The sequence below is a fragment of the Aspergillus aculeatus genome, assembly GCF_001890905.1.
Source record: "Aspergillus aculeatus ATCC 16872 unplaced genomic scaffold ASPACscaffold_18, whole genome shotgun sequence".
NCBI classification, from domain to species: Eukaryota; Fungi; Ascomycota; class Eurotiomycetes; order Eurotiales; family Aspergillaceae; genus Aspergillus; species Aspergillus aculeatus.
The window spans coordinates 415,993-429,622 of NW_017962993.1; the positions used below are offsets into that span (position 1 = coordinate 415,993).

The 13,630-nt window shown below is 54.6% G+C and overlaps 4 protein-coding genes across 4 annotated transcripts; 3 read left to right on the forward strand and 1 right to left on the reverse strand.

Moving 5' to 3' along the window:
- Positions 1-1,179: 1,179 nt before the first annotated feature.
- ASPACDRAFT_35559 (uncharacterized protein) lies at positions 1,180-2,657 on the forward strand (the record flags this gene model as incomplete). The annotated part of the gene is made up of 2 exons (XM_020200133.1): positions 1,180-2,120; positions 2,177-2,657. 2 exons carry the CDS (start codon positions 1,180-1,182, stop codon positions 2,655-2,657), a joined length of 1,422 nt encoding a protein of 473 aa, XP_020052284.1.
- A 1,489-nt stretch (positions 2,658-4,146) lies between these two features.
- On the forward strand, positions 4,147-5,711 carry ASPACDRAFT_1891364 (SNG1 family protein; the record flags this gene model as incomplete). The annotated part of the gene is made up of 1 exon (XM_020198614.1): positions 4,147-5,711. One exon carries the CDS (start codon positions 4,147-4,149, stop codon positions 5,692-5,694), a length of 1,548 nt encoding a protein of 515 aa, XP_020052285.1. The 3' UTR covers positions 5,695-5,711.
- A 5,019-nt stretch (positions 5,712-10,730) lies between these two features.
- ASPACDRAFT_1891365 (class I SAM-dependent methyltransferase) lies at positions 10,731-11,616 on the forward strand (the record flags this gene model as incomplete). The annotated part of the gene is made up of 1 exon (XM_020198615.1): positions 10,731-11,616. The coding sequence occupies exon 1, from the start codon at positions 10,804-10,806 to the stop codon at positions 11,614-11,616; it is 813 nt and encodes a 270-aa protein (XP_020052286.1). The 5' UTR covers positions 10,731-10,803.
- A 1,185-nt stretch (positions 11,617-12,801) lies between these two features.
- On the reverse strand, positions 12,802-13,605 carry ASPACDRAFT_63950 (uncharacterized protein; the record flags this gene model as incomplete). The annotated part of the gene is made up of 2 exons (XM_020203948.1): positions 12,802-13,509; positions 13,567-13,605. 2 exons carry the CDS (start codon positions 13,603-13,605, stop codon positions 12,802-12,804), a joined length of 747 nt encoding a protein of 248 aa, XP_020052287.1.
- Positions 13,606-13,630: the final 25 nt, after the last annotated feature.

Consider the following 13,630-nt stretch of genomic DNA (forward strand, 5'->3'; position numbering starts at 1 on the left):
ATATGCTAGCTTTGCTAGTCAGGAATAGACGGTGTCATGTCCCATCGTCACAAAGCTCGGGGCAGCATTCCTGGCTTCGTTTGCCTGCAACGCCACATCTCGTATTACAGTACCTCAAGAAAAATCAACAATCCTTCAAGGTCAACTGTTGCTCAGACTCGCACTTCTGGGAGTACTGGAAAGGCTTCTGGTAGTAGTCGCTGCATGAAATATTGCAGTCATGAATTGTATCATGGATTTACATTTCGATACCTGCTTTAAGCTGATTGTCGTAGGTCCCTCGAGCGACTCGTAATCCATCCCTAAAGCATGAAAGGATGAAAGCATGGCAGCTTCCCATCGTCTAGACTCGATGTGGGGAGTGGGGCATCGGAATCGGATTCACGATAAGGCTCTGACTCCAGATCTTGAGTTCGTGGGAGCCTGTTTTTAGGCACGGAGAAACATCGTCCTTTCGCATGAAACACATCATTGCTGTTTCTCGGCCGCAGTGCGACCCAGGAGCTCAGCCACAGCCGCGGAACGGAACAGGTACTGGACGCAGTGGAACGGGGGAATCATGAAGCATGTCGGCGCAACACCGTGGTACAAATCCGGCCTTGTGGCTCTCTCGCATCGAACAGTGCGCTTGGGCTTCCACTACTTAGTCCCCTCACTTCAGAAAATGACAGCGACACCACACGATACCCATGCTTTGACTTCACGGTGGTGTAGTGACAGAGTGCTTTACCCCTGGTTGGGTCCGGGGTATCGCATGAGAGAGCCCGGGCACCCAGCGAATCATTATCGAGAGCGTCAGCCTCGTATCATGCACGAACACGAGCAAAGACCCTGCAGCCCCGTCAAGTGGCCAATTGTTTCTGATTTCCAACCGCATCGATCGGCGTTTTTTATTTAGTGGCATCAGCCATCTGCACACGCTACGATGTAAATGTATCATTCTAGCGAAAGATGCATCTGCTCAAGCCTTCGCTGCCATTGCCTGAAAAGCCACCCAAAATGCCAAAAGTTCTACCCCCGCTGCCTAATGGCGTCGGGACGTAGAGGAGAGGAGGCTCCTTGGGAAAGTCCAAATTCCAGCAGCTGGGCATTTATAACTCACAAGCTGAACCTTGACCCCAGCTTGCATCATTGCTGGAAATTTTGTCGTCCTTTGGTTTTCGAGTCCTCATAAGAGCGATGTCTGCCGCGCTCTACACCTACACGGGAGTCTGGATCAACTGGTCCGAGGGAGCGATCCGGGGAGCCACCTTGACTTTGTCGCAGACCGACTCCGGCATCTTGAGCGCCTTTCTAGCTATACTTGTCTCCCTGGCAGGCAGTCTGTTCTGGAGCATTCTGAGTTTTGCTCTTCATCAGACCGGGACTACAGCCCCTGATCGGCGACGGGATGCTCTTCACTACCAGCGACAGGTCATCCTGCGCAACAAAGGTGCAGCCGCCGCGGCCTGGGCTTTAATCAAGTTACCATTTGAGAACGAGCGAACAGCGTCAAAGCTCAGGGCTGTGGGGCGATCGCTACCACTGGCCCTGCTACCCATCCTCGTTCTTATCCTTTTCGGAGTATCTGGTCTGTTCACAAGCTACATCACCAAGGCGGCCGGCCAGTCGACGCTCATCATCGGCCCAGGCTGTGGGGGCTACTCGTTCAACGCCACGGATGTGACCGTCAGCAACACGAAGAGTTTACAGGATACCTACGACGCTGCCACCTACGTCCGCCGATGCTATCTCGAGAACGCGAGTGAACTCGACTGCAGCACCTACGTCCGCCCCAGCCTGCCGTTTACCACGAACCCGAATGCATCCTGCCCGTACTCCCCCGATCTGTGCGCGTACAACGGGAACTCGGCCCTGCAAATGGACACGGGTCTGCTGGATTCGCACGAGGACTTTGGCATCAACGCACCCCCGCGCAACCGAATCAAGTACCGGCGAGTCACGACCTGTGCCCCGGTCAAGCACGGGTCCGGGCTAGGGAGCGTGCAGAACGACTCAACGTGGGGCCAGATCGTCTACATCAATGCCGGATATCAGTATTACATGGGTGAGCCGTACCTGAACTACACGTTCTCATACACTCCGATCCCCAGCGTGGATGGAGTGGGCTACACACTCAGGTGAGTGCCTCCACACAACCCACATTCCAAACAGACCTCACCCTGACCGACCGCAGCGCCGTTTTCGCCAAATCCGACCCCAGCGGACTCCTGAACGGCCTCGAGTCATGGAAGCCGACCGACGCGATCAACCAAACCGACGCGGACATCACGATGATGATGCTCAACCAGAACAACATCAACTACCTGCAGCCCAGCTACGACCCGTGGATGACGGCGCTCGAACAGCAGAACTACAGCATCGAGGGGACCAACGTCACCTCGTCGATGTGGACCAAGAGCTACGAGGTGAGTCTGATGGTATGCACCGACCAGTACCAGATCTGCAACCCCAACCGGCCCGGGCCAGACGGGTGCACCAAGCTCGGCGGAATCCTCAGCACCTCGCTGTCCACATTCACCGTCGACCCGACCAAGTTCCTCGGGTTCAACGTGTACCAGATCGCGACGATCGGCCGGTTCGTGTCAGGGAACAACGACCGAAGCATGTACTCCAACGTCAACGGCCGCGGCGGCGCAGCGTTAAACGGTGAGTAGTAGCCTGTGCCCCTCCACCCCAACCCCCACCCACCCCAACTAAACAGAACAATCCAGCCTCCTCAATCGCCTACAGCAACATCCAATTCTACATTCCGCCCACCCAATGGCAAACGGAGGTAACAACCTGGTTCGCCACCTCCCTCGCCAAAGAACAAGCCTGGGCGGTGGAGTGGGCGACCGCACCCAAGAACTTCCCGGCGACCTCGCTGCTCGACCAGTCGTCGGTCGGGTGGAACGTGACGGCGCCGCTGAACCGCTACGCGCGTGTGCAGTGCACCAACCAGCTCGTGCACAATGCCGCCGGGTACGCCAACTTCTCGGTGCTGGGGCTGGCGCTGACGGTGGGCGTGTGCGGGCTGATGATTGTGGTGGGGCTGAGCGTGGATTCGGTGGTGGGCTGGCTGAGGGGCAACGGGCGGTGGCGGTATATGCGGGAGCAGTGGGCGGTGGAGGAGACGTTGAGCCTGCATCGTGCGGCGTATATGGGGTTGGGGATGTGGCGGGGGGATGATCCGGAGGGAATGGTGCCCAGCTCGGTGGGGTTGGAGGGGGGAAAGGAAGGGTTGGGGCAGATGGCTGCGGGAGGTGAGGGTGAGGGTGAAGGTGGCGGGATGCGGATGAAGGATGGGTATGCGGTTGTTGGGCATGAGGTGAGTTAGGGTTGAGGTTGTTAGTGTTGTTTTGGGTCAGTGGATGTAAAGGTAATGAGTGCTGGTGAGGATGGAGTTGGCATGGAGGTGAGTTTGGAACGTGAAAGTGTTATAGTCGATATATCTCTGCTTCAAGTCTACGCTTCAATCAACTGCACTAGAGCGGTTGGGTGCCCTTGTGTTCGGTTATAAGCGAGGTTGTTAAATATATATACTGCGCGACATACACATAGTACACGGATATTGCGCGAGTCGAAGCGCTGGGCGGACCTTTGAAGTGATGAAAGTGGTCGGTAAGATTCCCAATCGGCACTCCTTCCCATCTTGCTGGAAGCTACACACAAAACTCTCGAAATGGAATGGCTGCTATGTAAACCCTAAGTCACTACCTACTCATGCAGTGGTTAGTAAAAGCTCGTGTTCATTCCACTATACGCAATTTAGATCATTGACCAATTAGGCGTAGCCCGAACATACATCAACCGGTGCACACGTGACTCGCAGCGAACCCAAAAGGGCAACTGGTTTGTAGAGGCGAGCTTGGGGGAGATCCATTATGACGGGCAATCTCGCCCGTAGACTGGAACAAAAAATGCCGGAATTGCAACACCGCTTCTCCTAGCGAAACGCTGGTTGGTGGCACGCTCGTATTCATATAAGCACCGAGTGACGAGGAGGAGCCCGACTTCCGCCCCACCATTGCCGTAGTGCAGTGCAGGAGTCAGTCTGTCAGTTATTAGGAACTGCTGAACCACCCAAGGGGAACTTTTCAACGGCAACAAATTCAGCTTCTTCAGAAATACAGCTTGGCCAGCTTGCGAGATCGGACCAGCCCGATGACCTTCTACGCGCGCGCCCGAAGGCAAAAGCACCCGAGCATCCACGACCCGGCGGTGCGGTCGCTGCGCTTGGCGGTGCTCAAAGCGGCGGGGATCAACCTGCTGGTCCTGCAGCTGCTGTTCCTGGGGCTGTTCTGTTACCTGTTCGGCTCGCTGTTCCAACAGACGACGCATGTGCACAATCTGAACGTGGTGTTCGTGGACTACGACGGCGGCGTGATCGGGGAGGCTGTCCGCGCCGCGTACGAGCAGCTGCAGGGCCCGGGCTTCCCAACCCTAACCGAGCACGCAACGGCCCAGTATCCCCAGTCCGACGCGATAATTGCTGCTGTCTGCCACATCGACTACTGGGGCGGGCTGTACATTGCCCCAAACGCATCGAACGAGCTGGCCGCCGCCCTCGCCAGCGGAGCACCGCACTCCCCCGACGACGTGCTCTCCCTGGTGTGGAACGAAGCGCGCTACTCCACCGTGGTCGACTCGGCCATCTACACCAGCATGCAAACCCTCTCCAACGCCGCCCGCATCGCTTACACCACTGCCCTTACCCCAGACACTCTCACCAACAGCCTCACCAACACCAATGCCAACAACAATACCACCCTAACCACCCTCTCCCAACCCTGGACCTTAACCTCCACAAACCTCCAACCCACCACCCAAGGCTCGCGCCTCATCTACAACACCCTCGTCATAATCCTCATCATGATCCAAGAATTCTTCTACCTAGGCTACATCAACAGCGTCTACCAACAATTCCATCTGTACACAGCAGTCTCCCCACACCGCATCGCCATCATCCGCCAACTGCTCGCGGGGACGTACACGCTGCTCGGCTCGCTGTCCACCACCGGCGCCATCTGGGCTTTTAGGTACGGATGGCACGTCTCCGGCGGACAATTCGTGCTCACCTGGCTTGCGTTGTGGCTTTTCGCGCACTTGAATTTCCTGGTGTTGGACCTCTTCACCATCTGGATCCCCCCGCCCTTCGTGCCGATGGCGTTCATCTCGTGGATCGTGGCCAATGTGACCTCCATTCTGCTGCCGTTTGAGCTGGCGCCCGCGTTCTATCGGTGGGGTTATGCCTTGCCTGCGCATGCGGTGTTCCAGGTGATTGTTGATGTGTGGTCTCGCGGGTGTAACCCCCAGCTTGGGTATGCATTGCCCGTGTTGTTTGGGTTTGAGGTGTTGGGGTTGTTGGGGAGTACGGTCGGGGTGTATCGGAGGGCGAATTATGCTGTTTTGGACAAGGAAAAAGGAGAGAGGGAGTGGCAGGAGAAGGTGGCGGCTGCTGTTGCGGGGAGGTTGGCGATCGAGAAGGAGACGGGGGAGTTGGGCGAGAGGAGTGAGGGGGAGGGTAGTTCGGCGGGGCCGGGGCCGGGGCAGGTTGGAGATGCTGCCGCTGCGATGGCGATGGCGGGGCCGGGGGAAGAACAAGATGAAGAGCGGATGGATCAGCTCGCGCGGGAGTTGTCGCACGTGGAGAGGTCGGCGACGCGGAGACAGAAGCCCGGGCCGTGTTTTGACCTGCCGTTTACTGAATGAAACTGATCTGCCTCCTATGCACTGGACACGGGGCGAGCATGGTGAAACTGTCCTTCTTGCGGGGCTGCTTAACTGCTTCTCTTCTCTTTTCTTTGCTCTCTCGTCCTCACTAAATGACTCTGCTTCGTCGGGGAGGATGGATACATGGCTTGCCCGGCTTATGCGCTGGAATACGAACATATTAGTTGAAAACAAGATGATGAGCAATAGACTGAATAGCGAGACCTGTATCGACCGGCTACTCCATAGCAGAGGCGGGTGATGTCTTTGCTTTAGGGGGATTGAATATCGCTTCCGTCTATCTTGTTTCTTGGAAGGTTCACGACTACCACGCGGATGACATTTCTATGCATCATATTGGGGTTTTTGTGGCGTGGTGATTTGATCATCCGGGTCAGGAACATGGCCAACGACCTCGGACGGTAGACCCAGCACCGTATTGAGAGATACCGCTCTGATCAGCCAAGGCTGTCGCCTCATGTGCACCTGACCTTGCTGATCTTGGTGTAGACGGAATAAGCTCAAGGATTAGATGGTGTGGTAAAATCTACTGATACGGTGAAGTTGCTCGTAACGAGATTAGGACTTTTGCCCATGGTGAAGGATTGGAAGTCTTTCTTTTGAACTCTGATCTTGGAAAACATTTTCTGGCCTATATCACTCATCACCAATGCCACGACTTGACGTGGCAGTGTTCACGGACACTTCCACCATTGTATGTGTTACCATATGCCCTGTACCACGCAGGAACAGTATTCCAAGAAATCAGTCCGACAATCACACCCTCCCAGCGGCCACCTTAAGCAAGGCCTTCTATTGTTGCAAGATTTCAGCAAGGACGGCGAGCTTTGTAGGCAAGATAGCATCAACAATGACCTGAAGCGACACGGCTGCATGCCGGCCGAAAGCTCGCTTTATGCAGTCTCATACTGCCGTGGTGTTTTGATCCCCTGCACAACCCACCCCCCCACGCCCGATCCGGTCCCCGATGGTACGAACACCAACCAACTCAAACCTGCTAGAAAAGTTGAGTTTCTTGTTGCTCATTTTGGCTCGTATCAAGCTCGTAAGCTCTGGTTGAAGATAACCACGAAACCGCGGCGAAAAGGTTCATGTACGGTTGCGGGTCAAATCTCGCTACGCCCTGTCGGCGTTGTGCCGGGGTTGAGTTTTTCGACCCACTCTCCATACTGATACGAGCCGTACCGTCCTGATCCAGAGGTAGACGGCCTAACAGTTACAGTACCATGCTGAAGATTGCTAGCGATTGTGTCTCTCTCCTCGGACCCCGGGAATTTGGGGGGGGGGGGGGGGAAGTCCTCTAGGTTTGGTGCAAAGCTCTTGATTTCGAAGTATCAAGAAGACAGCGTATACATTAATCTTCCCTATTGTGGAGTCAGACTCGAGCAAAGAAAGCACGAGATGCTGCGACCGGGGAGTGAGCGAATGGATAATGTTTTTAGACTCTGGTAATAGCTGTTATGATCGGGCTTGGCTGAGGCGCTCCCAGAGGGAATTAGCCGCACAGATAGCCAGTTCGTATTGAGCAAGGCGATTGGCAGAGAACAGCGAAAAAGAAAAAAAATCGAAAGGAAAACATCGCGTCTCACGCAAAAGCAATGGATAACCAAGTTGTTGGTTGGGAGCATTGAAGACGTAATTCCGTTATTTTCGCCGATAAATGACACGAGTATAATATCTATCTACAAGGTAGGTAACTTGATTCACGGATCCGGGCGCCAATAAGATTATGTACCAGGGTTGAAACGTTGACTTTCTTTGTTCCATATCCAAAGAAGCGCATCTTGTCACTCAAACGCCACAATCTCCAGATCCAAGTCTCGCGACCATCACCCGTTCTTCGTGATCGGGGGATACCTTGGTTTGTTTTCCCATTATCGCATAATCCCCAGTTTAGCGTGGCGAATTATATCTTAAATAGAAGAACGCTTTCCTACTGAAGGTCAATGGGGCCAAGCAGCCAACCTGGACTCAATAGCTCATCTACCAGTTTCCACTTCCACAAACCCTCGCAGTATCGCAGCAGAATGTCCCAAGTACGTCACGAGGTAACCTACAAGCAAAACTTCTATTACAAGAGTCAGCTATGCTTCCATCCGACAGGAACGTATATCACTAATCGACATCTACCCCTAGGTGTGAATCTCAGTCCGCAGGAGCACGCCCAACGGAAGATCGATGGCCTGCGTGCTGCCTTCGTGGAGCTAGCCAGGCTTGACCCGAATGTGGGTTCGGTTCAGTATGGGAAGCGCGAGGAAGTCGGCGTGGGCAGTGACTGGGCGGTGGTGTTCACCGAAAAGGATTACGACCTGGCGGTGGTATTCGATGTTGCGAGAACGAATCGATGGACCCATGTGCACACCAGGAAGGCTGGCTACGCTCTGAGTGTGACCGTCGTCGAGCACTGCACACCCACGACCCGACACCCGGCCGATACGCCACGGCATCTCATGCCATCGCTTATATGATCCGAGATGTCTCGATGCTCTCATCAGTCGGGCTGTGTCGTCGACCTCTCACAACTCTGTCCATTAATGACCGCCTGACCGCCGGAAGCTCACTTCGGAGAAGCCGGATGGCTTGATGGCTACAGTTCTCGAAAAAAGGGTTGGATTTCGGCCTCGCCTCGATTCGTGCGTTCATTCCATTGGTAAGCGTGACTGGGTGGAAGGGGAGGAAGAGGCTGAGTTAGCTTAGCTTTCCCATTAAATTGATAGGGCTCCATTGCCAGATGCAGCCCACATACTCGGCAAGAGAGCCTTACTTACTCAACCGGAACAGAAATCCGAAGCTCAATGTAACGAACCCGAGAACCACAATTTTCATCGCAAAATGTGGGAGCTTCATATTCTTGCGCACCCTTCGGCATCTTATTTTGCCTTTCTGAGAATGTACTGTCTGGCAAATCGTAACCACAAGCTGAACACAAGTACGTAAGGCTATCTGGGCTCTGCACAGAGAGTGATTAGGCAGAGGAAAGACGAAAAGACACCACAGTAGCGTCAGCGAAACCGACTTGTCTCGCGCCAGAAGGACACCAAAGAATCGCTATTTTCCCATAGAGACAGAATTAGCTGCTTGTCCATCCACGTGACCCTGGGCGAGTTGCTGTTCAGGCCATACAGAAAAATTGTATGACATTTTACTCGTTGATTCATCATGGTCACCCTGGCCAGCCGATTGAAACCACAGACAAGAAACGAAAAGCTCGTAATGCTCCCATGAATGTCAACACATTTCGCCTTCGGTCTCTGATGCGACAGAGCGATCTTCCAGCCCATGATTCAGGTCCTTCCCATGCGGCGCGGCGTCTAGACCCGCATCGTTCGGAAGCACGGATGCCTTCGCGGTGGCCGATAGTTTCTTGAGGATCAATTTGTGGTCGATTATTTCGGCCGTCGCCAAAGATTGTTTGTAGATGATCTCTCCGCAGGGAGGCGGCGTGGTCCCCGGGGACTGGCTCGGTGTCGTTGTATATGAAGAATGTTCAATAACGCTCCGTGAGGCCTGGGCGCTGGCAGGCACATAGACATATCTCGAGGGACTGTACATTCCTGCGAGTGGAGAGGAAGCGGATCGAGAGGCACTGGGCACAGTTCGCGACTCGCCAAACCAAGCAACACATTTGAAGTAGGGGGAAGATAGCCGGCAATCGTCTTACTTATATGCTATGCCCTGACTGACGGGTCGGAACCATAGCTGATCAAGGTATGTTTAAGCGGGTCTGAGCATTTAGGGAACCCCGCATTCCATAGCCGCAGTTGAAACTTTGGGCTGCACCGGCCGTTCATGCATGTGATGGTCTCTTGAGAGCCAGGCCCCATTTCTATGTCACCCATATGGTCGTTTCATGCTTCCCGAAACGCCACTCTCGGCCGGGTCTGCACGCACGAGGATTGGTGAAGTCTCTTATTCTCTGTAATGGCTCGAAGCGGGGAGCTCGCAGGCCAAGGTATTAGTTCAAGGTTAGGCTTACAAGGTGGGCTGAACAACCATATCAATTTAAGTGGGACAACGATGGTGACCTTTCGCGACATTGACCATCAGTCTCCTCGGATGATAACATCAATTGTGCTCCACTGTTCTAATTTTGGTTAATCACCGATACCTCAGTGATACGAACAAGAACAATGGAACCTATGCCATTGGTGGCGCCCATGTGGTAAGCTTTGGCTCTTGATGGATATTTTTCTTGTTGCATTTCTCGATTTGGCCGTCGCCGTCCTAGTGTCTGGAGCAAGTAGAGATATCGGAACGGTTGCAACGGACACTGACCTCTCCGTCATATCGACTAGTTTTCGAACGCAATCATGCTTGGGAACCTATAGCACCGCTTACGCCTGGGATGTACACGGACAGACACATCGTCCTTCACTGCGAACACACGCCGCAGTCTCCGAAGCTCGAAGCTGTCTGAATAAGCCGGGCGGAATTGGCCAGATTATTTTCATTCAAGCGCCCAGGCGCTATAAACAGGGTCAAGCTCACACAGCAGCTATTTTGCATCTTCTAGGTTTAGGGTACGCTCCGGTGTTCAACATTGAGGGTACCGTGCCAGGAACGTATTCAGATCATGAATGGCCGCGTTTGTGCGGGTTCTGATGAGTGCGCAGTGCGCCACTATCGAGTCCCTCATCTGCATTTTCCACCGGATGCCATTGTGCGATGCATGCATATGTATGCCAGCTAGCGTATTTTTGGCACAAACATAAACTCATTCTTGAAGGCGATGCCCGCACCACGGAGGAGGTTTGCATTTCGAACGGCTGCTGTTTCGGGCGTTCTGAAGGCTACGGAAGACCACTGCGGGGGCGGTCGGTGAACAACTGGCATAAGTCACGTAAGCCTGCATAAACCGAGGAATCGGCATGCATTACATGCATTTCCACTACCCCGTGTATTTCAGCACAGGCCGGCCGACGCCGATATCGGCCCTCGAACTACAGCAACAGAAGCACTATATAAACCCAGCCTCCATACGCCCATCACACCCAACAACAACCACGACCAATTTGTTTTCTTTCCCGCCTCATTCATTTAGAACAATACTCATTATATATCAACTACACAAAGCAACCCCCCACAAAGATGACTGAAAAAGCAACCTACACGCACGGCCACCACGCCAGCGTCCTGCGCAGCCACGGCCAACGCACCGCCCATAACTCCGCGCAATTCCTGCTCCCCCACCTGCAACCGCATCACAGGATTCTAGACATCGGCTGCGGACCAGGCACCATCACCGTCGACCTAGCCGCGCACGTACCCCAGGGCCACGTGACGGGCCTCGACATGGTGGGCACCATTCTCCCCGACGCGCGCGCCCTGGCCAGCTCCCGCAACGTCACCAACATCGATTTCGTCACGGGGGACGCCAACGCTCTCACCTACGACGACAACACCTTTGACGTCGTCTTCTGCCACCAGGTCCTCCAGCACGTCGCCGACCCGGTCGCCGTGCTGGCCGAAATGCGCCGCGTGTGTAAACCGGGAGGCATTGTCGCCGCCCGCGAGGCCGATTACTCCGCCTTCATGTGGTACCCGGAGCTGCCGGGGCTGCGGCGGTGGCAGAACCTGTATGACCAAGTTGCGAGAAAGAATGGGGGCGAGCCAAACGCGGGGCGGTTTTTGCATGCATGGGCCAAGAGGGCGGGTTTTGGGACTGGAGCAGTGGAGTGTAAGGTCAGTGCGTGGTGCTTTGCGACGCCCGAGGAGGTGAGCTGGTGGAGTGGCACGTGGCAGGAGCGGGCGGTGAAGTCGGCGTTTGCGAAGGGGGCGCTGGAGAATGGGTTTGCGTCGGCGGAGGAGCTGACGGACATTTCTGGGGTGTGGCGGGAGTGGGGTGAGGACGGGGATGCGTGGATTGCCATTCCCAGTGCGGAGGTGGTTTGTCGAAAGTAACTGAGTCCCCATTGATAGATCTGATCTTGAGTTGGTAATGCATGGCTGTGAATTCTGGAGGGGGCGGTGGATGTACATAGATAACGTGATATACTTGTTGGCGAGTGCAAAGACCTTGTTGCCCTGAAGCCCGAGAGAGCAGTCACTTTCGTCAAGGGTTGCGCACATCGCCCAAGCTCAAAGAATGTGATACTAGAACCATTGAGAGGATTATGCCCTTCGATACTAAATGATCATAGCATCTTGCCCGACTCACCCTGATACTAATATGCCCTGGGGCAGAAGGTTAGGAGCAGCAGGGTGCTTCAACTGGTGCTTGGAGAAGTGATAGACATATTGCTGGCAGACTTGGAGTTACCTACCATTGAAATGAGCATTCATCGTAGATAAAGCTAGGAAAGGAATTCAATATCGATGAGAACCCATGCGAGGGTTGTTGTCTGTAATCAAGACTAGGCTCTAGAGTGAACTGATGATACATGGACTTACATTTGAAACATATTGTGAAATAGAGCATAATTGGGTCGGCAGGGACCTTGGGCGGGGCTTCGATGATTATCCACCAAGAAGATCTGATAGTGCAAGGAACTCTACCGTGCGACTGACTGCTTAAGGACTTCGCCAAGTAAGTCACCCCCTTCCGTATATTCTCAAATAACTACAATGTAGATCGGCTTGTTGCTCTTCAGTTTCACTGTGGCAAGACGAATCTGCATAGCCCGCCAAGGTTGCATCCCATAGTACTCTCCCTTTTTTCAACTTTCGATCCTAAGGTCATACCCCTGGCTCACTTACTATGGGAGATGATTGAGCTTGATAGGGACCGTCTAACATACCGTAATGCAAAGTGCATAACCCGAAGGGCACTCGTGTCTTCACCAGTCGACAGTGACCAACATATACCAATCAATTATACATGTTACTTTGCTTCTTTGACACGTTACTCGATCATAAATTCATTTTGTCGTCTCGAATTAATTCGAATCTCTACAATGGCTCTGGCAATCTGCCCACCTGCGTGACAAGTTTCAGCACACATCACAAGAATCGCGCTTCTTAACCTGCTGAAAAAACATATCCTTGCTTCCCTGCGGACCCACCCACTTGAGCATGTTAGGGGTGATGTGCGGTATATCTGCGCGGAAAGTCTCCGCCAGCCACCGATTCCAATCCCACGTGACCCAGTCAAACCATATATCCCGCGCGTCGTCCACCCCCCAGCGCAGGATGGGACTGATATAGGTGCCCGCGAGAAGATCGAGATCGGCGCAGCGGGGCGAATGCACGTCCATCCACGAGTGGCCGATCCGCGCGCGGATCCGGCTTGGTGAGGATGACGTTCCGCGGATACAGATCCCGGTGCCGGAGATCACACGCGTAGAACTGGAATTCAATCTCCACGATCTGCCGCATGATCGCCTGGCGGTCGGCTAGCGAGAACGACTCCGGCCGTAGCTGCCTCATATCCGTACCCTCGACCAGCTCCGTCAGGATGAGGCGCACCTCGCACAACTGCTTACTGGATGGGTCGGGGGTGTGCGTCGACCACGACCCGTAGTACTGCGGGATGGACTGGTGGAGTTGGTGGTGCAGCAGGTGGCGGTACGCCCCGCACTCGCGCACGTACTGCTCGTCCATGAACCGCACCGCCTGCACCCGTGTCCTCCTCGAGGCCGGGCCCAGGTACCGCGGGTCGTACAGCTTGGCCACAATCTTGGGCCCCAGCTCGTCTGGGTCCCGGTGCAGCGACCCCGTCCGTTTGGGCGGGCTCCCGCTCAGTATCTCCTGCACCACGGCCACCTGTGCGGAGTACCCGGATCCCACGCGCAGGCCCTTGCACACCCGCAGGCGCAGCTCCTTTTCGCCGAAGCGGCCGGGCAGCGGGTTCTTGGACTAGTTAAACTTGAAATCCGCCGAGATCTGGCTGGGTGGGTGGTGCTCGCGGATCACGAACTCGAAGCCCAGTTGGTAGGGGGTTTGGGGGGCCATCGTGGCAGGGTGGCAGTCTTGCAAA